The 20,456-nt window shown below is 44.1% G+C and overlaps 1 protein-coding gene across 1 annotated transcript; it reads right to left on the bottom strand.

The window, feature by feature from the left end:
• Window positions 1-499: 499 nt before the first annotated feature.
• On the bottom strand, window positions 500-18,940 carry LOC128429780 (serine/threonine-protein phosphatase PP1-beta catalytic subunit). The gene is made up of 8 exons (XM_053415570.1): window positions 18,779-18,940; window positions 5,668-5,799; window positions 5,346-5,576; window positions 4,501-4,605; window positions 4,095-4,166; window positions 2,056-2,207; window positions 1,669-1,803; window positions 500-1,099 (listed from the first exon to the last, which is right to left on the bottom strand). The coding sequence occupies exons 1-8, from the start codon at window positions 18,828-18,830 to the stop codon at window positions 995-997; spliced, it is 984 nt and encodes a 327-aa protein (XP_053271545.1). The 5' UTR covers window positions 18,831-18,940; the 3' UTR covers window positions 500-994.
• Between the last annotated feature and the right edge of the window lie 1,516 nt (window positions 18,941-20,456).

Here is a 20,456-nt window from a genome sequence, read left to right as displayed (position 1 = left end):
GTTCGCCTGTCCAGAGTGCACCCCCATTCTTTATAGAAACCCAGGTTCATACAGTATAACGCTCACAGGTCAAGCTCAGGTTGAAAAACAACCACAAAACTTCTCACATTACAACTCACACCTATCTTTGTTAGGACACTGCATTGAACTAACCAAAACCTTATACCCTAACCTTTACAAGTTCATACTTAACTCGTGTCTAACCTTCAAGAGATAGTTCATCCAAAAGTGGAAGATTCACTCATTATCTACTCACCACTAACACTTCCCCCACCCCTCCATCGGCAAAGTGGTGAGTAGATAGTGAATAACACTTTTTGGGTGAACTATCCCTTTACCCAGGACCTCAGAAATTATGTTTTGCCTCATTCGGCTTCAGTCCCCATCAGGTCCACTGGTCTTGACAAGTCCGTGTTTACTGGAATAAGGTCCTGAGGTGGTACACCCACGTTTAAAATGAGTCCTGAGGTGGAAGAACGACACAGAACGTCCACGTGGATTTATTTCCTGTATTATTTATTGAAAACCCAGCTGTTGTCATTGATACCTGTTGTGTGTGTGTGTGTGTACAGGCAGGGAAGTAAGGAGATGTGGTAAACTAAATAAGCTGTCATTCTGTTGTCAAGAAAAAAAGGCAAAAGGACAAAAAGACAAAAGAAAAAGAAAAACACTCTGATATGCTACAGAATGACGCCCTCGCTGTTTTCGCATATTTTTCTTTTTTAACACTTGTTTTTAAAAATGTTACACGGATGAAAAGCATCGAGGAGGAAGAAGAAGAGTGTGTGACAGCAGTTCAGAGGCAGATCAGAGAAATGAGATTTTTAATGAAAGACAGGTTTGGGTGCGTCTTTTTTAAATCAGCCGCCGCGCTCGTCTGTTCGCCTCCGCTGCCGAGTGTTGCTTTTACTCAGAGTTGTGAAAAGCCAACAGGAGACAATCACCGAGTTCGCTCTCATTCCGTCTCTCCCTCCCTCCCTCCGTCCGTCCTTCTTCACCGTTTCTTTGGGGGTTGGGCTGTGCGGGGTGGGGTGACGGGCCGTCCCGAGTTCATCCCTCCATACTGGTACTTGGCTTTCTTCTCAGACGGCTTCAGGATCTGGGAACGGACACAGGAGATTTAGCCTTTAATTCTGTGTATGTAATAAGTACCTCACAATCTCAATCTGAGGTACTTGTACTTCACTGTATTTCAATTGAATGCCTCTTTGTACTGCTACTCCAGAGAAGTACAGAAGGAAATATAATATATATATAAACTCTGCTTCAATGAGCCTTGTAAATAATGAGTTACATGTTCATCATAAGTTTCCAGATCTTTTCTTTCTCAATTTAATTATTTATAATTATTGATCGATGTATTCATTACCAATACCAATAATATAGATTTTTAGGCTCTGTCTTTGATTGTGCATTGTATATCGGGGCGGTGAAGCTGCTGCACCGCAATGAATAGAACTGTTATCAAATATTGTTTACTTTTGGTGACAGCTACTTAATTAAATCAAATGCGACTTCCCGGATTATGTCAATCTTGTCATATGTCAGAGGTGTGTCAGCAGGATTAGAACTTGTGAGGAGTTTATGTTCCTGTTCATCTGCTTTGTGCACGTACTGGGCACCAGACCCATGTCTGTGCTTTGACACGACTCTGTCAGTACTGCTTACCTGGAAGGAGCACATCAGGGTTTCATCCACGCTCATCATGCCGCCGGCGTTGTCGAACTCTCCGCAGTAGTTTGGAGCCGAGAACAGAGTCACCAGCTGCCGCTTGGCAAAGAACTCATAACCGTCTTCTACCACCTGGGGGCGTCAGATTCACAGGGATATCACTTACTGTAGCCCTGATTCAAGGAATCTCCATAAACATCATTATGTGAACAGGGTTTTTCAGTAGAGATGCGTTTACACACATTCTGATAACACAAGGCTGTGGTAAACCACAACTAGATGCCTGGTTAGACTGATGTATTAGTCCAGTTGTTGATTTAGTCAGGGGAGCTGGTTTCCTATGTATTTATATTGTTGAGAAATGGAAGGTTGTGTGCGTGGTACCTGGTGGGCTCTGCAGATCAGGTCCAGGTCGTGGCGGTTCAGGAACTTGCTGACCACATCCGCTCCGAAGGTGAAGGAGACGCCGCGGTCATTCTCGCCCCAGCCCTGGACGTCCTTGTCTGGGTCCGACCACAGCAGATCGCACAGGAGGCCTGGGGGGGGGGGGGGGAATACACAACTTGTCAACTCCATCGTACACCCCAACCAATGCTCATCAGAGACGAGGGAGCAGCTGCATTCACACAGGACAACAAGATCCATGTCTGTGTTTGACCTTTGATCAAACATGTAGATCTGGCTCACGGCCTCAAATTCTCTCTCTGAGCTTTCCTGTAAATCCACCTGAAACTACCGGAAGCTGCCTTTTCTTAAGTGGTATTAAAACATCAAGGCCTCCTTTTGTATATACACACACACTCGCTTCACATCTAGACACTTGGAGGCTCCCTAGAAGACCATAAGAGGATCTGAGACGGTGGCTGCCAGCGTTCGAACACTAGCTGCCTTATAAGGACAGGAAGAGGACGAAGCCTCCAACTGAGAGGGGCTTCACCTCCACTGGTTGTTTCTTGACTTATAAAACAACTGTGTTCTTCTTGGGGGGGCAGAGAGATTAAAAAGTTATACCGCTATATTATTTTCTGATGAATTATCCCTAATGTAATAACCAGCTACAGGACCAGGCCTCAAAGTGGGAGGACTTGTAAGAGACAGACGCAGGGAGCAATTCCTCACTTCTTGCGTCCTCGCCTCGTGTTTGGAACATAAATCATAACAAAAGAGCACAAACAAATGTATCAGTGGCTCAGCTCACAAGAGACTGGACCTGTAGTTATATTCATCTCAGAATCACTCCATGGAAACGCAGCAATAGAAAACCTCGGTCCCAACAGCAGCTCCCTCTGAGCGGGACCCGAGCAATAGAGATTTGATCTATTGCATTTTCCCGGAGGAGGTGAGCGAGGGATCGAAGTTTGATGTATTACTGCAGAAATTGTCGGTTGCTATGGAGCCAAGTCATCACAGTTTGCGTCCTCCCTGTCGCTGTGAGGTTGTTGAGTTTGCAGTGGGAGCAGGATCGGCCGTTTTGTGTGTGTGCGTGTGTCTGTATGTGTCTGCGTGTGAGCAAACCCGTACAAGGTCAGCCAAGACAAAAACAACTCAGTTACCATCTCTCCTCCCACAGACTGCAAATGCATGTCCATGCCTAAACACGCCCTCCTGGCTCTCCTATATAACAGGAGAGAAACAAATCTTCTCAGAATTAGAAAACGTGATGAAGTTCGTTCACCAAACCGGCGTCATGCTGAGAGATTGTGACCAGTTGGGTCAGATATCACGTACTGAGAAGCCCAATGAATATGTGCCCAGATTTTTTTTATTAAAAAAAATCAACAACATGGCAGGACATGGTACTTAAATATTGTTTGTGTGTGGATACTGATATTTGTCATATCCTCATACAGCTGCTTACTGCATATTAAGCCTTCGAATAACTTTTCCCTAAGCCGTTTCAAGATCTTTACCTTCCACATATGCAGAGACAAGGAGAGACTGACTCAGACATTCGCAGGCTCTAATGAAGCCCCTCCAAAACATTTCAGGAACATGTCGGGAAGCGGCTAAGGAGAGCAACTACTCAAGTTAGAATACAGCTCTCAGCCAACAGCAGCTGAGACAGACGCAAAACTGAATTTTTTTGAAATGGTTCACAAACATCATTCTATAGTTGAGTGGTGGCTGCTTTTTTATATTTCATGTGCTCCCTGGGTCACCATCAATGCACAAGAGCATGATGGGACTTATTTGTCTAGAGCTGCAGTATCTAGAGGAAACAGCAAGGTTGGGTTTTAAAATAGAAAACAAATAAAAAGACTGGCCAGTAATTACGTACATGAATGAAAAGTGGCTCTGTACAGAGGTAGATGGGATAGAGACATGAGGAACATCTGGCCTGCTTTCAGTGTGTGTGTGTGTGTGTGTGTGTGTGTGTGTGTGTGTGTGTGTGTGTGTGTGTGTGTGTGTGTGTGTTGACCCACCTGTGTCAGGCACATCTGTGGGTCTCATGATCCGTCTGATCTGCTCCATAGACTGCAGGTCAGGAGAGAGACCTGAGGGCAACACAACAACACAATTTCACAAGACTATCACACTTTCATCATCATTCATCCTTCATCATCGTTCCCCCCCCACCTCCTCATCCTCCTGCCCGTGCAGGTATTAACCCATATCACTGAAGCTGTAAACTGGCTCTGACCCATTTACCTCACATTGGATTTGTCAACAAGGCTCAGTTAAACTGTATCTTTCCAGATCAGGCACAGCTCTACGCTTTGACGGTGCTATGGTGAGCGATGAGGACGAACCCAGAGGAAGCACAGACATTAAGGACTTGCTTTCGGGATGTGCACAGAAACATGCATTCGTTATATTCGACATGGATACCTCCGTGGCAGCAGAAGATCTTCTCGTCCACTATGGCGGCGATGGGCAGGCAGTTGAAGCAGTCGGTGAAGGTCTTCCACAGCTTGATGTTGAACCTGCGTTTACCTGTGGGATCGACGAGGCAGCGAGTCAGGAGGCCTCAGGGCAAAGAATCATGTATGGCTCATCAAAAATGTCCACGAGTTCCACAGAACACATCACACACGCCCCACTGGTCACCATCAACTAGTGCCTGTGCTAAACCTGCCTGTCTGGAACGGGCTGTTTTCTTGGCCTGTGGTGATGCCGTTTGCAACTGTAGGTCACTTTACTCTATCACTGCAGGTCACTGTAAAAGTGACCTGCAGTGATAGAGTAGAGTAAACCTGCTGCTCTGTCCACAGTTTGTTCAAAGGCTAGTGAAGCTCCAGTCAGCACGCAGAACCTGAACCGGAGAATCACTTGTTGTTCTCACTGCGTTACTGAGCGCAGGTCGCCTGTTTACCCAAAGTTTATTAATATTCGACGAATGTTCAAATTGCACAAAAATACAACACTGCACTTTTTTAGGCCATTAAAAATACACATACCAAATAAGGCAGCTACGATGAACAGTTCTCGAGCTATTCATTCATGATTGTTTTTGTTGCTTTCCAAGTGTTCCAGTTTAAGTGTGTCCTTGTTACCAAATGTCAAGGTTTCAACAGTTGTAAGTTGAAGGACTAAAAGCAGCACTTTATCCCACTTATTCAGCTCGTTTCTCTACACACATGCATAATGGGGCTCGCTCTACCACAATGGAACTCGACCCGAAAACGAAAAACACACTCGACTTCTGTCTCACTACGTGGGAGCCGAGCACTCACACTCGTCGTAGAAGCCGTAGATGCGGTTGATGGAGGCACACTCGTGGTTGCCCCTGAGCAGGAAGAAGTTCTCGGGGTATTTGATCTTGTAGGCCAACAGCAGGCAGATGGTCTCCAGCGACTGCTTCCCTCTGTCCACGTAGTCCCCCAGGAACAGGTAGTTGGCCTCTGGTGGGAAGCCGCCGTACTCAAAGAGCCTCAGCAGGTCTGTGTACTGTCCGTGGATGTCACCTGGGACGGAGCAGGGACGGAGGTTTGAGGACGGACACAGACTACATGGTGTAATTTAAAAGAACAAGCTCAAGCGAGGGGGGTAACTGACCACAGATTTTGAGCGGAGCCTCCAGCTCCAGAAGGATTGGCTGACTGAGGAAGATCTCCCGGGACTTGATGCAGAGGCCGCGCACCTCAGCCTCCGTCATCTGGACAATCTTCCCCGGACGACATCCTCGCACTGGTGGAGGGAAAGGAAAGGTGGAGTCAGTATTAATGCACAAAGTAATGAGTGGTCTTAATTAGCGACCAGCGATCCAACCGGAGTTTCCTCAGTAACTTGTTTCCCCTGGGTTTTTTGTTCCTCAACTCTACGCCTGTGTTGTTCATCACATAACTGTACACATCACCCCCCACAGGACGGGTCTTGAAATTAACTCCACTCTAAATATGGGAGGCCGAGTTTAGTCAACAGACAGTGGATGGAAACGGCCTGTGTCGGCATTGTTGATGTTGCTGGGGGTGTTTTAGAGACACTTCCTGTTGTGTAACAGGGAGGAAAAGAGGGGGAAAGGGGGGGGTCACTTGACAATAAGCTGCGGGACTCCGGGTCACAGACTATTAAATGTATAGAAGACTGTTAATAAATTCAGCAGGGCAGGTTAATGAAACTTAATAGATGAAGTAAAACCACGTGGGGGATTTCAGAGAGGGGCTGCCTAAAGGTGATTTATTGCGCTGCTCAAATTACAACCTGGTGTATTTTTAAGTTCTAATATGTACACAGCAAACAAGTGAGCTGTGATCCTGCATCAGGGTGGTGCTTAAGGTTAGTCCCTTTAAACCTATAAGTGTTTCTGCTGCTGAGCGAGAGAAACACAAGATAATATTAAGTCATCTTTTCAAATTTAAAGTTTCCAATCCGACCCATCTTTAAGCAAAGGTGATGTGACATTAAAACATTTCTACAGTTTCTGCACCCCCGCCGAGATGATTTTGTTTTTCAATACTTTATTGTAAAGGGAGAAAAAAATGGTGTATTCATTTCATATCTTCTCATCTTACACTTGTTCACAATTATAAGCAAAACATCAGTGCACCAATGGTGGTCAGCTGTACAAGAGCTAAAACATACAGTCTCAAATATCATTCAGTAGAAGTTACTGTAACTGACTGTATAAGATGATTAAGTGAAGAATTGATGACGTCACCGTGGGATTATTAGAAGTTAGAACATCTTATTTCTCTACTTTCTGAAGACAGTCAATTACCCTACAGATGCACTAATAATGGAAATAATGGAATATATAAAGAAGCAAGACACATCATCATATACTGCACCGACCTGAAAGCTTTTTTTACCTCTGCCTGCATTTGTTTGTTTATTATTTAGGAGGTTTACGCAGAAACTAGCTACACAATCGTGTTCCATGACATTTTGGTGTGGATCCGGATCAAGTAATAATTTTCATTTTCTTTAACATTTTTAGGTAAACCGTGATGATTACATATGTTGAGAATAATACATGGATCTTAATGGAAAAAATAAATATGTCGAAATTATTGATGTCAGGCATGTTTAGGGGACTGATATTTATGAGTGTAATTTGGTACATATTGGATCCAGTTTTCTTAAGACGACTGTTGGGCCACTCGTAAAATGATTGGATAGTTACTGGTTGAAACAAATAGAAAGCATGCACCGAAATAAAAGCATGTCTCAGACTGTAACACCGTGCCAAATAAAAAGCTTTGGGTTATTTATGAATAATATCCCTGCAGCTCAGACACTAAATGGCCTCTAGCAAACTCTTGATTTCCTGATGTTACTTTGGAAACTCACACAAGCCGACACATTGACCCAGCACTGACTCCCACCAATTATAGCCATCTTTTTCCATTTCAACTTTCCCTGCACTATTTCAATATGTTGCCCTATATTTTTCTCCCCGTGCTCTGATGAATGTTAGAATCACAGACGCCTCCTCCTTCACCTCCTTCCCCTCCTGCTAAGAGAAGTGGGCCAGGTCTGACTGAGACAGCTTCTGTCAGATGACACCACAGCAGCATGATTGAAATCCTAGCAGGCGTCAGATGGTCCAATAGGTGAATCAGACAGACGTGGTGGTCAGAGAAAGAGCAGCAGCTCCACAGCAATTGGTGTATTTAAAAAAGAAGGTGAAATAAGGAATTTACAAGTATAAAATTCCTGCAGCTCGCAGCTCTGAGGGTGTTCTCTACACAAAGTTTGAAAGGACAAAAGTGTGTGCAGCCGTGTGTGCATGCAAACGTGACCCTGATATGTCTGCCTACCGTCCCCCTGTCCGTCTGAGACCCGACACAAGATGTGATCACACAAGCTCCACCTGAGGGCAACACTCACAGGTGAACACAAAGCACGGCAACACAGCAGGGGCACGGGGAGAATATGATTTTAATGGTGCGAGGCCTGACACCCTGAAAACTCCTGCCGTGGTGTAGAAATGCAAACACGTTGCATTGCTGGTATTTTTGCAGAACATCTCCTCCAGTGAGCACAACGCACAAGCAAGGAGTGCCTGAATGATTTCACAACCCTCCCTGATAGCTGTGTGATGACGCGCTTGCAGGTCTGTGCTAGCTCAGCTGACAGGGGAGGCCTGATATAGGACGGCGCCACACACACACACACACACACACGCACGCCTGGAAGATCCCCTTTCATTATATGGTGAGGGCAGAGCCAGGACCATGCACACACTCTTCAATTTCTCAGTCTCCTGCTTCAAACACACACACACACACACACACATCACAAAAAACAAACACACACACACATGCACACACACACACTGTTGATCCAGTGACCTTGACTTCAGAGCGTACCACTACGGCCTTGTTGGGAGGTATCCCAGCATCCTTTACTTTGTCACCAATGCACTGCAGCTTCCCCAGTGAGATGAAAGCGAGGGATTGAAAGACACTGAGAAATAAAGAAGACGGAGAGAGAAAGCGAGAGAATAGGAGGTGGTACCCAAATCTTATCACCATGGCAACCCAGCAATACCAATTTCCAGCCCGTGTTGGTGAGCGAAGCTGCTCCTGGATCTCGAGGGAGGGAAAGGAGCTGATTTGCAGATAAAGTGGCATCACCGCCAACCCACGCCCTGCATACTAACATGGACTGCATCTGACAGCAGTGGAGGAACCCCGACAGGATACCTACGCAGCCGCGCACACACACACACTTTACAATTCAACTTCCCATACCAGTACTTCCAAGATACGACCTGAGATTCTTAAAACATCCAAAAACTACTCCTTAAGCAACAAACTAATAAAGCAAGCTTTCCTCTCCTACAGTAAGTATTCAGACCGAAAAATATACTACAATTCAACTGTAAAGTATACTCTCAGTAGTTCTGTGGATAATAACACTGATCATTTTGTGTTTCACCAGTCAGAAACTGTCTGCACACACACACACACACACACACACACACACACACACACACACACACACACACACACACACACACACACACACACACACACACACACACACACACACACACACACACACACACACACACACACACACACACACACACACACACACACACACACACACACACACACACACACACACACACACACACACTCAACAGGTGCAACAGTAGCGCAGGCCGTCACCTGAATGTTTTGCTTGTCAGGAGAAACACCGGCCTGGGAAAAAAACCGCTGAGCTACATCCTGAGAAAGTTACAAACAGGTTGCATCTTGGGAAGTGTAGGATGCAGGACGTTTTTCCATTATTAATGCCCACACCAGGAACTAAAGAGATGTTTTGACCATTCTTACATTAGTCGGACTCCCTTGACTACCTTTTCATGAGTTACATACAAGCATCTGACTGGAAAACTGCTACTGAATGATCGGCTGGTTAATCAATTTGTTTATTCAACTGAAAATGCGCTTGCACTCAAAAAAGTCAGCAACCACTTAATCACGTCAATATTTTAACTGCAAAACTGCTGAAAATCCATTTGTCCTAGCCAGGAACACGTGAAAGGTTTTTAGTCTTCTAGGATTTCAAACTGAATATCTCTTTATGTTGTGACAATTTACACACCAAACAATAACCTATGCCTTTCACATATAAAGAACCTAGCAGGAGATTAACTGGGTCAGACACATTCACAACAACAGGAAACCCTGCACATCTCACCATCTTTCCAAATGTACCTATTTGTCTTTGTGTTCCTACATAGGCTCAATCAGACATCTTACTTGGGGGCTGGTGGGAAAAGTTACAGAAGATGACTAAAGCAACTGACTTAGCCATTAGCGTTCTGACATACAATATTTAAGGAAAATGTATGGACTTCGGTGCATGTCAGAGAGCAGCTTGAGGTGCATTCCTCAATCAAGGTGAACACTCAAAGTCTCACAAAGTGACAGACAATCCAAACAGATGCAGTGTTTATGTGTCACTTCTCTGTCAGTCACTCCACGGCCGCCTCGCCTGAACAGCTGATGTTCCACCGGCTTCTCTCAGCTGCTATGAGCTCTCGATCAGAGGGAATCTCCGCTCCGTGTTCCAGTTCATTTCTCCAAATTTGGTCAGGCACGTTAGTCTGTCTCCCTCGGTTTTTAGGCTTAGCTTTAGTCACGCTCTGACCTCTTCAAAACTGAACGGCTTCTTTGCCCAGGCTTATGAGTGTAAAGATGCCTGCAATTCAGCCAACTGCAGCCTCTCTCTCTCTCTCTATCCCTGTTCTTTCCCCCCCAAGCTCTCCTTCTCCTCCCTCCACTTCATCTATTTATCTTTAAGTTGTATTCATGGCTGTGACTGAACTCCTGGGTCACAGTCCTCCTCCACCTTGCCAAGGAACTGGGCTGACGTCAGACGACAATGCCTCATGCCCCTCCCAGAATCCTCTTTGCATTCCAGACAGCTCACAGAGCCTTCACATGGTCACGGCTCTGGCTGCACTAAGGACACTCTCCGGTTGGAGCATCTGCAAATCCCATCATAATCCACGGTTTCAAATATTTTTGTTCTGGGTGAAACTATGTCTTTAGGACAATTACTACCATGATACTTAACTCTGGAACAAGACCACAGAGACCACAGCATTTACAGTTTAATCAATTGGACTTTTAGATAAATAAGATTTTTTTATGCTTGTTGTACATGTAACAGTAACCCCATCTGGTTTATGAATGTATGAGTACAATGATATAAACACTCTTGTTTTGTCCAACCTACAGTTCATAACTGAGAAATATGAATTTAATAATGAAAAACTAAGAAAAGATGAGTATTTTCTAAGTATCTTTGGGGTTAGGGAGATGTTCTGTCAAAACCGATTGGCAGATTGGTCAACATTAGATTTCAACTCCAGCCCCACACTTGCATAATATAAACTGAGATAGTTTGTTAACCTGCCATCTACTGACTGTCAAAATGACTGCTTCCCAACACTGCGCCTCACTAACCTTAGTTATAGTGACTGATCTGCCCAACCCACCATTATGCTGCATGTTGAGCCACACAAGAAACAACCTACGGCACGACATGACTGTGCGAGCACTCAGTCAAACCATGACTGAGATAAGTTGCAAAGCACATAGCGGGGACGAGCCTGTGTGGCCAGTTTTGGAAACCGACCGAGGGCTGGAGCACAGAGTCCCGGGTTCAAGAGATTCCTGTTTTATTCCCTGTGGATGGTTTAATAACTGCCGGTAAAAATAAAATAAAAAATAAAGACGTGTATAAGTTTTAAACACAAAAGACAAAGGGGGTAGTGATCTACAAGAGGTTGTTTTCAGTCATCATTCTTCTGCTTCACTTGCGGCAAACTCCTTGCTAAGGGTCAAGGAGGTCAACCATTTTTCCATTCATTTAAAAAGAGCAGAGTTCACTTGAACAGTGCACAGTGTGGGACAGCGGGACAGACTGAAAGATAAGTGACTTGCAGACAGATCACTCCTTCAATGCATTACCATATAAGGGCGTTACTCTATGGAGGAAGCAGGCGACTCAGTCGGGACAAAGAGGGAGCGCTGGACGGCGTTGTTTCTGTCATGGGATGGAGACAGAACAAGACTCGCTTGGCACAGGCCACGGCTCCGTCACCGAGCGAAGGTCCACAACAATGTAGCGGCTGTCAGCTGCAGCGGCAAAGAGCTGCGTAAGCCATTCACGTCAACAAGCAAACAAACACAGACACACTGATGTCAGCACAATATCTGGAGCTTAAAAATAAGACAAGGGCCATAACTCAGTTTTTCACCTGTTGAGCTGCCAGCACGCTTTCCAGTTTCGCCTTTGTTTTAGTTGCAAAATAAAACACTTAAGAATGAAAACTACTTTTGTTGAGCTCATGTCGACTTGTATATTCTAGTCCTGTTATGGTTGTTTTACTGCATTCCTTTGCAGTATCTTTTGTAGTATTTGCCACTGAACTTGTTTCATCCGTCTTTATCTTACAGAGCGTTTTATCAGGGACATGCAGGGTCACGAAGCTGCAACGAGAGATCCAAACATAACAAAAAGATGATTAAACATGTTTAATCACCTTTATAACCCAGTGTTCTTTGTCCTGCCACAGTTTCATAATGAACCCCCTCTCATAATAACATGAGAGAGCTGTCGGTGTTTGCTCTGTTGCTGCATTGTACAGCTGTGTGAAGCGCTATTTGCAGTTTGCTGGTACTATCGTCCATAAAGTTGTTCCCATCCACGTATACAGTCAGACCTCATAGTTAAAGTTGTGCGCATACCCGTAAGTGGCATCAATGCCGATCTCTCTCTCTTGTGCAATAAATGTTCTTTCAATTTTTACTGTATGTATGTCTGTCACTGAAAATCTGTGCAGAGCCACCTTCAAAAACAGGATTTTTCATTATCTGGTACTGCCAAGAAAAGACACCCAAAGAATCGAATGGGTCAAACAGACCGATGAATTTTTTATCAGGTATGACTGTGCATATTTTACTGACTGCTGCACCAATAAAGATGCCCAGTCAGACCTTTTTTAGTTCTCAAACTCCATTCTCTACCCTTTCCAAATGGGCACGAGGCCAGCAACTCCCCTCCGCTCCTCCGTCCGACGCTCACCCACACAGTGGCTATGGAAAACAGTGACCCCTCAGTGAACACCAAACACAAAGCAGCTCTGGCGAGGAGAGTGGGAGCGAAACTCAAGGCCAAAATCCTGACTGCTGTGGCATTTCTGTGCAGTCTTTGCATTTTCAGAGGACATTTTGTTCGCCTTCAAGTGCCACGGGTGAATGGATGTCTTTGTGGGGCCAAAGAAAGGATGAAATTGAGAGGAGAGACTGGGGGAGAAATAAACACTGTAGACGCAGAAAGAGGGAGAGATGGACAGGAGAGGAGAGCGAGAGAAACTGAAGCTTGCGTGGAGGAGACACAGAAGGCGAGGGAGTGAATGGAGGGAGAGGGCACGGACGGGTTTTAGCCGACAGCCTCGCTGGACAGCTGAAAAGCCAGAGTGAGCACTGTGCCATGTTTGGTGCCAGGGGACGAACGCTCACCACTGCACACAGGCTCCACCATTGTTGTTTCCACAACAGAGTGCCACGCCAGCAGCCTGAAGACCACGCAACACAGCAGCAATCCCAGGAAAACAAGCATGGTGGCACCAATAGAAACGCATTGTGAAAGAGCAGAAAACAGGTCTAATGGTACATAACAAACTAGATTATCTATATTATACTGCCTGGAGTTGTTTTCACCTATTTAATCAGTTTGAGGGGGGAAATTGTCATTGTACAATTTCCAAAAGTCAATTACCAAGGTCATTTTTGCAAGAACAAGGACAAAAAGGTGAATTCATAGGCAGCAGAGTACAGCCCAAGCTATTTAGTTCAACTCTACTGCTTCAGCCTTACCTTGTCTGCAGTGATTTATGCTAATTTAAATTGTTTAAAAGATATATCAAAAAAAGGACAAAACCACTTCCAATTGGAGCCGGAGCCGAATGAAACCAGTGTCATCGCCAGTCATTTGACTCGAGAGTGAATACCGATTGTGTCCATTAAACAAGTTGTAGGCGGTTGTTACTGGGTTTTTGACCAGTGGAAAAGGGGTTTAAGTCTTAAGGCATCTGTCATTGAATTTTAGTTACCACTCAAAGCCACATTGGCCACACAAGCAGTTTTCAGACATGCCGGGTAAAATACAGAGAAATGGCAACAGAGTTTAACCGCAGTTTGCCTTTCGCGAATACACAACACAGCGGTTCTCTGCACAGACGCGTTCACAACAAAAAAATGAATCCTTCGCACTATTCAGGCGACAGGTTGAAACAGCAGCAGACAGAGGCAGGGGGTGATGTATTAAATCCGCTGCGGAGATCACGTGATCATGTTTACAGCCCCCGCGGGAGAAGCGTCATCAACCCCCACACTCGCTCACTGTGAATCCAGCAGGGGGGGGGGGGGGGGGAATCCTCTGCTGGGTTCATGCATAGGCTTCTTCGGAGAAAATACGGTGAAACTGCCGAGTCCAGTTCATGTCTGAGATCCGCTACTGACCTACTTAAGAACTTGCTGACCCTTAGTTGATTGAATAAAATCGTTTATTTAAAAAGGAGCTTGTTCAAAAGACACTGAATTCATTCACGTTGGAGGTGAATTTAATGATTCATGTTTCAGAGTACAGATATTACAGTACAGTTATTGGTATGAACATTGGTCCTGAACTATTACAGGAGGTTTGTTACAAGACTTTTCATTTGCCACATGCGGAACATACATTTTTCAAATATGTGATGTGTTGTCTGTTAGCAAAACCATGCAAGCTGCGTTAACCACTCGAACTACAAGTCATATGGTAAGGGCAAACAAATCAAACAGCACTGAGGGAGCCTCTTACGTCAAAACAACGCGAAAGGTTCCCTCGCTGCGATTGCTCGGGAACTACACACTGCCCCAACACACTCGCTAGCACTGGATTAACTGTGTTACATTTTATCGGTAGAAAGTGATGTACTGCTGCCTCTGATAGTCAATTAAATGGATTTCTAAATGAGTGAATGCGGATTATCTCAAATCTGTGTAGTGTAACAGTCCGTGACAAACGCAGCCTGGACAGCTCCTGAACAGAGAAATGCTCTGTGGGAGATTTTATGTACTCATACTTACTGGGTTACAACTTGGCTGGCGTCTTTGCCAATAAACATAAATGACCAAATGTCGTCAAAATGCAACTTTCCATGCTGCGTATCCCCCCCTCACTGGCTGAGGTATGGGCCTGTAGTGGGACATAAAGCCTACAGGCCACCTGTGCTGGCAGGCCGGACAGAGGGCCTGTTGTTGCTCGAGCACTGGGCCAGCGTGGGCTTAGCATGGGCACACTGGGTAAACTGGGTTCTGTATTGTCTGCTTTACTGCAGCACAACACAGCATTCGTAAAAGCAGATGAAGGTTGGTGGAGAGAAAACTTGTGTGTGAAGGAAAGGGTCGGTGTTGCTGAGGCATGTGTTGTAAACATTATTATTAAAATCCTACCATGGCCATGTTTGTTAAAACTCTTAAATCAATGAGGCACAGTTAAAACAACAATTAGCTTCTAAGTGAGGTCAATGTACATGTTATAGAAGGAAAGGACTCTTTGCCCAATTCATTTTAAATCATGGAACGCACAAATTATTAGGTTAGTAATAATACAGAAGTCAGAAGTTAAATTATCAAGCTCGTGATGATGGTCACAACAATGTTGCTTATGGAAGATTTAAACTGCCTCAATTAAAATAAATGAAAAATTATTGGAAAATAAAGTGAAAAATACATTATATGTTATAGGTTTTTTCTATATGTATGCATTCCTGATATTATGAATACACAAAACATGATTTAAAAAAATCACAGGTATCTACTAATAGTCCAATTTAGACATTTTAAATCTTTCACAGTTCTCGGATAAACGAGATTATAATTTAATGAAAACTTAAAGAGCAGCAAAAAGCAAAATAAAACCAAGGTAAAACTGGATGTCTACTGTGAGTGTGTGAGTGTGTCATCGAAAGGGTAGGTTAATTTCTACCAGGGACAGCTGTGACTGTTGACATTTACTAGATCAGTGTGTGTGTGTGTGCTTGTGCGCGTGCGTGTTGGTTCTGGACTGGCACTAGAGCAGAGGGGGAAAAAAAGAGACCAACCCCCTGTTGAAGCGGTTTAAGGAAATCCTTTCCTACCTGAGGGAAAAGGTCTCTTCATTCTTACAGACAAGGAGAAAGGATTCCTGTTTATGAGGAGCTTTTTCTCTCCACTGTCGCCAAAGTCAATGCTCCTTGTGGTCAACTGTTTGGTTTCACTATAAATATTAAACTCTCGACCTTAAAGTGGCTCGAGATAGTGTAAGTTATGATTTGGCACTATACAAATACAATTGGATTGAATTGAAAATTGAGAACACTGGGAGCAGGAAGGTCGTGGCCGTTTAGTGGAATTATGAACGAAAGCGAACTGTAGACGTAAATCTGGTGAAGTAAACCAAGACAAGGGATATCAAGGTTCCATAAGCAGGGAGAAGCCTGTGAGCGGTCTTTGTGTTGCCCAAAGGTCAAGTCCTAAAATAAAATGCAGCCCCAACGAAAACAAACCGACACACCAGGGACAGTTTGAGTGTGTCCATTTGGAATTCTGCTTGTGTAATGGCCCAAATACGTCCGCCTGTGTTAGACTAATGCCACTTCGCCCGTTGATCTAAACCGTGGGCGCTCAGCAGTCAGCTCTGGCCACCTGACCTGACACAGTGTGATTTCATATTTTGTTTGCAGTGCAGAATCAAAGTTATATATGAATCCACATGAAGTTCATCCAACCCTCATGTTGTTGTTACTTTGGGTCTTTGTGGTAACATTTGTTTGCTGTGGTCCAAGTACATTTTCAACTTCAGACTTAGGCGGGTCTTTCCTCTTGACCAGCAACAAGTTGGTGCCACTCTGGGAAAATGTTTTGCTGTCAAAACACAAAAAAACGAAACGGCCCTAGAACTGTCTTAGAGTAAGGGGTGAATGTGGCCTAGTAGTGGCTCCTTAAAAACTCTCAAAACTGTTCATTCAGGATTGTTCAGCCAGTTTTGGGTAACCATGAGAGGATAGGACAACTTTCAAAAGAAAAAGGAACTTCTTGATCCAATCCTGGCTCCTGAAAACTGACTAAATTTTTGATTTGATCCAGAAGTATCAAAATTGGCTGGACAAAACCAATCTTAATTTGTGGAGAATAAATTCCTTCAGCAGTTGGGAGGTGAAAAAATCACTTGTAAGTGAGAGTTGAGACTACTCAAAGTCCTTCCATGCTAAGCTATCACTATCAGCCGGCAGAAAACTATCAGTGTCGGATTCACCCTTCATTTCATATTTTCACACCAAATATCAGCCGGCCGGATTCAGACTAGCTGAGGCTGCTCTAGAACGCTGGAAGGACATTGATGGTTGGAAAAATCCACAGCTCACATCTAGATCCCTCACATTTCCTTAACTGAGGTTCCCTACTCACTGCATTTAAAAAAAAACAACACATCACTAAATATGAAGCCTGCTAGCCAGCTTACAGTGTAGTCCTACCCAGCTGACAGTACAGACTCACACAGCTGCGTTAAACACACAATGACCAAAACAAGCATTATTATCTAACTAGTCCCAATCAATCCACATGATTGGCTTATACTGACATGCACAGCAGACTTGTTCAATAGGAGTTGTTGACAAACTGTGTATGTTTGTGTGTGTCTGATCTTACACACACAGATTTTATTTGTGTAAGAGAGAATCCATCATGAACGTTTGTTCACGAGTGCCTCGGCGGTGACGTGTTTACTGAAGACACAGAGGGACACTGTCCCAGGAGAGAGACAGACAGATCGGCTCACCTGTGTCGGGATCCCTTATTTAGCACCGCTAAAAAACTCACCCACTGCTACTGAACACATAACAGTGGCACAGGAACAACGACAACACGTTCTTCGAAAGTACAGAGGTTACTTTTGTGCAGCATTGACAGCCTCAAACTATTGACATCAGGGAAAAGCCAAATAATTATGATCAACCAGACACATTAGCTTTCTGGGTAGATGGAGACACATAACATGACATGCAATTCTCATCATCCAGAGGAAAACTGAGAAAACTGGTTATTTTAGGAATGTGTGATGATATGACACAACAGTAAAGATCAGACCACCAGCAGTTGCAATGATGTGAAAATATCTGCAGGATAACACACTGTTCTGTTAAACTCCTTTGAAATCTTTGGCAATTTAAAGGTGATCCGTCTATTTGGGGAAATACAAGAGTTGAAATTCACATTACAAAAGCTTGTTGCTCTTTGCGAACAACCTCTCTTTAATTCGGCTATAATCTGAGCCAGTAACTTTCATTGGTTTCTAAAAAAAAAATCTCCCTTCGTGTAATCTGCACAGCTCAGGTGTATCTAAAATTGAAGAACATCAAAGAGTATGTTGTGTGTAAACATATTAGGATGTAAAGACTAACAATGAAGTGTCCTCTCTCTTCTTATGCCAGACCTCATTCCAAAAAAGTATTTTCTACTTAAGACAGGATATAAAGTTAATGGGCAATACTAAAACCGCTCATTTAGAGGGCAGGTAATTGCCTGGAAAGATTCGGCGACTAGGATTTCGCTATCTGCACTTTATTTACAGAGAAACGACAACTTTTGGGACTCGTGTGGCAACAAGCTACCGCCCATCGTGGCGTGTGTTTGGTTGTAGCAGAGAAAGCTTGTGGGAGAGGAGACGTTTTTAAAGCCTGTGACACTTTGGATGGTAAAAACCAAAACTAATGATGCAACTCAAGCACTGAAGCATGAACCAAGGTGGCAACTCGTTGCTGTAGTTAAAGGTTTGGTTCGTCTGTGGGCGCAAACAGTCCTGCAGCTGCAACTTTGATCGCAAACTCAAACTGTTATTCACGACAACAATAAAGTGTCGCAAATATATAGAAGCGCGAGTTAATCTGAAAACTAGACATGATCGCGATAGAGGCGTGTGCCTGTGATCCGCGTTACCGACCGACGGGACTAGTTTCTGCTCACTCCGACCCGTGGCTCCGTGAGCGAGTGACGCGGCCGCTTTTCTTATCAACTTCCTCCCGCAAAATGAAAGAATCTAACTTAAACAACCCCGCGGGAAAGAAGCGGTGAGCGACAGGGACATCGTGAATGTGCCGAGGCGGTGGACTCACCCTCTAAAAGCCTGGAAATCAGCGAGTCGACGTCCAACTCCCCCTCCGCCATTTCTGTACCCAGCAGCTCCGGCCTCCCTCCGCAGTGTGGAGCAGTGAAGGCACCGCCTCACCGCACTGAGCCACACCGCCGTCCTCCTCCCATTCAGGAACACGGTGCTGCCTTCACGTACCCCTCGGACACTCCAGCCTCTGTGGCAGAGGCGGCGGGTGGTGTGTTTACTTCCCCCAGTTTGTTTTAAAACAGCCATTATTATCACTCCCTTGCAGCAGCATTCCTGAATTACATAAAAGACATAATCTATATATTTTATCAAATTCATTCACAATCAGCACGGACTGCAACAGGTTACTGTGCCATTGATATGATATGGCTACTGAAAATGTAACTTAGTTGGCAACTTTTGCAACAGTTGGTTGTTTAATCTACTTCGACCCCTGGTCACTTTAGAACAAGTATCGTGTGTGCAAACATTAGGGCCGTCGACTGATAAACAAATGTAACAGAAAACTGGAAGAAATAACAAAAAAGGAGAAACCTGATATATGTCACTGAATATTATCATGGGCCAAATACACAGACTGTAGATGCTGATTTATGCAACTGCAGCGCCCTCTCCTGGTAATGTCAGGACATGTACGTGCAAAGCTTTCAAATGAACTGTTTTTAGAATCATTTAATTATAAAAAATAGAATAATGATTGTCAAATAAATATTATAATGGGAGGTGTTTCCTATCAGTGTCTCGCCAGTGTCGAGGCCTGAGACAAGGATGTCCCATGTGGTTCACTCCGCTGATTGGAACCTCGTGGGTCAGTGGGGGAATAGTTGTCTGAAGATGTTTGTTAAAAAAAACTTAAAAAGTTCAATCAGAGCTGGGTGTTGGACACGACCAGGGTCTGTTTACTGCAGCAGCCCTGAGAATAAACCTCTGGCGCAGACGGAGCTGGATCCGGTCTGAAACTCTCTGCCAGGTTATGACTAAAGCCAGAAGTTATGCTGTGGCTTCTCCCACTCACAACTCGCTTTTCTGTTCCCCTCTCTACTGCGTCATCTGGGTATTTCCGCACTGTTTGGAGTGGGTGGTGGCAAGTAGCAATGCAGGGGAAAGACAGAAGGGTGCAGCTGTGTCAAGCCAGAGGATGACACAGGAAACATGCGAGTGTTCTTCAAAATAACAGCACAAAGTTCTTCAAATTACGTAAGAGTTCGTTCCAGATAGACCTTTATTATTTGTCTTCTGTTAATAGATTAAATAGCATGCAGCTGTAAATCAATAGTATGCTCCTACATTGCAAGACACACACAACGTCCATACACGGACATAATCCAAACAACAAATCACAAGGTATTGACACCTGTCATTAATACACAATTCACGAAGTACGATGTTGAGTTATTTTTAGGTTTTCCTGGAAAGACTAAACAAGTTAATATGTGTTGATTTAGAAAAAGGTAAAATGTGACTTAATATTTGTTGAATCAAGATTCCATTGTTTTGGTTATTATGAAATACAGTTTTGCAATTTCCTAAACACTTTTAATACGATTCTACTGCACATTTTGGTAGAAAACGTGTAAAGTACATTAATAAATCAAACCATATTATTACTTAATAAATAAAACACTTGATAATAACTTGGTTTGTATAGCACCTTTCAAATCATCCGAGACAAC

The sequence above is a fragment of the Pleuronectes platessa genome, chromosome 23 (genome assembly GCF_947347685.1).
Source record: "Pleuronectes platessa chromosome 23, fPlePla1.1, whole genome shotgun sequence".
NCBI lineage: Eukaryota > Metazoa > Chordata > Actinopteri > Pleuronectiformes > Pleuronectidae > Pleuronectes > Pleuronectes platessa.
Note: the sequence above shows the minus strand (reverse complement) of the source record. Positions and strands in the feature narration are given on the sequence as shown.

Coding starts and splice junctions, on each gene's coding strand:
- LOC128429780 (XM_053415570.1), bottom strand. CDS start 18,830: ATGGCGGAGGGGGAGTTGGACGTCGACTCGCTGATTTCCAGGCTTTTA. Junction 5,800..18,778: donor GATTTCCAGGCTTTTAGAGG/GTGAGTCCACCG, acceptor TCCCTCCACCAG/TGCGAGGATGTCGTCCGGGG. Junction 5,577..5,667: donor GGCTCCGCTCAAAATCTGTG/GTCAGTTACCCC, acceptor GCTCCGTCCCAG/GTGACATCCACGGACAGTAC.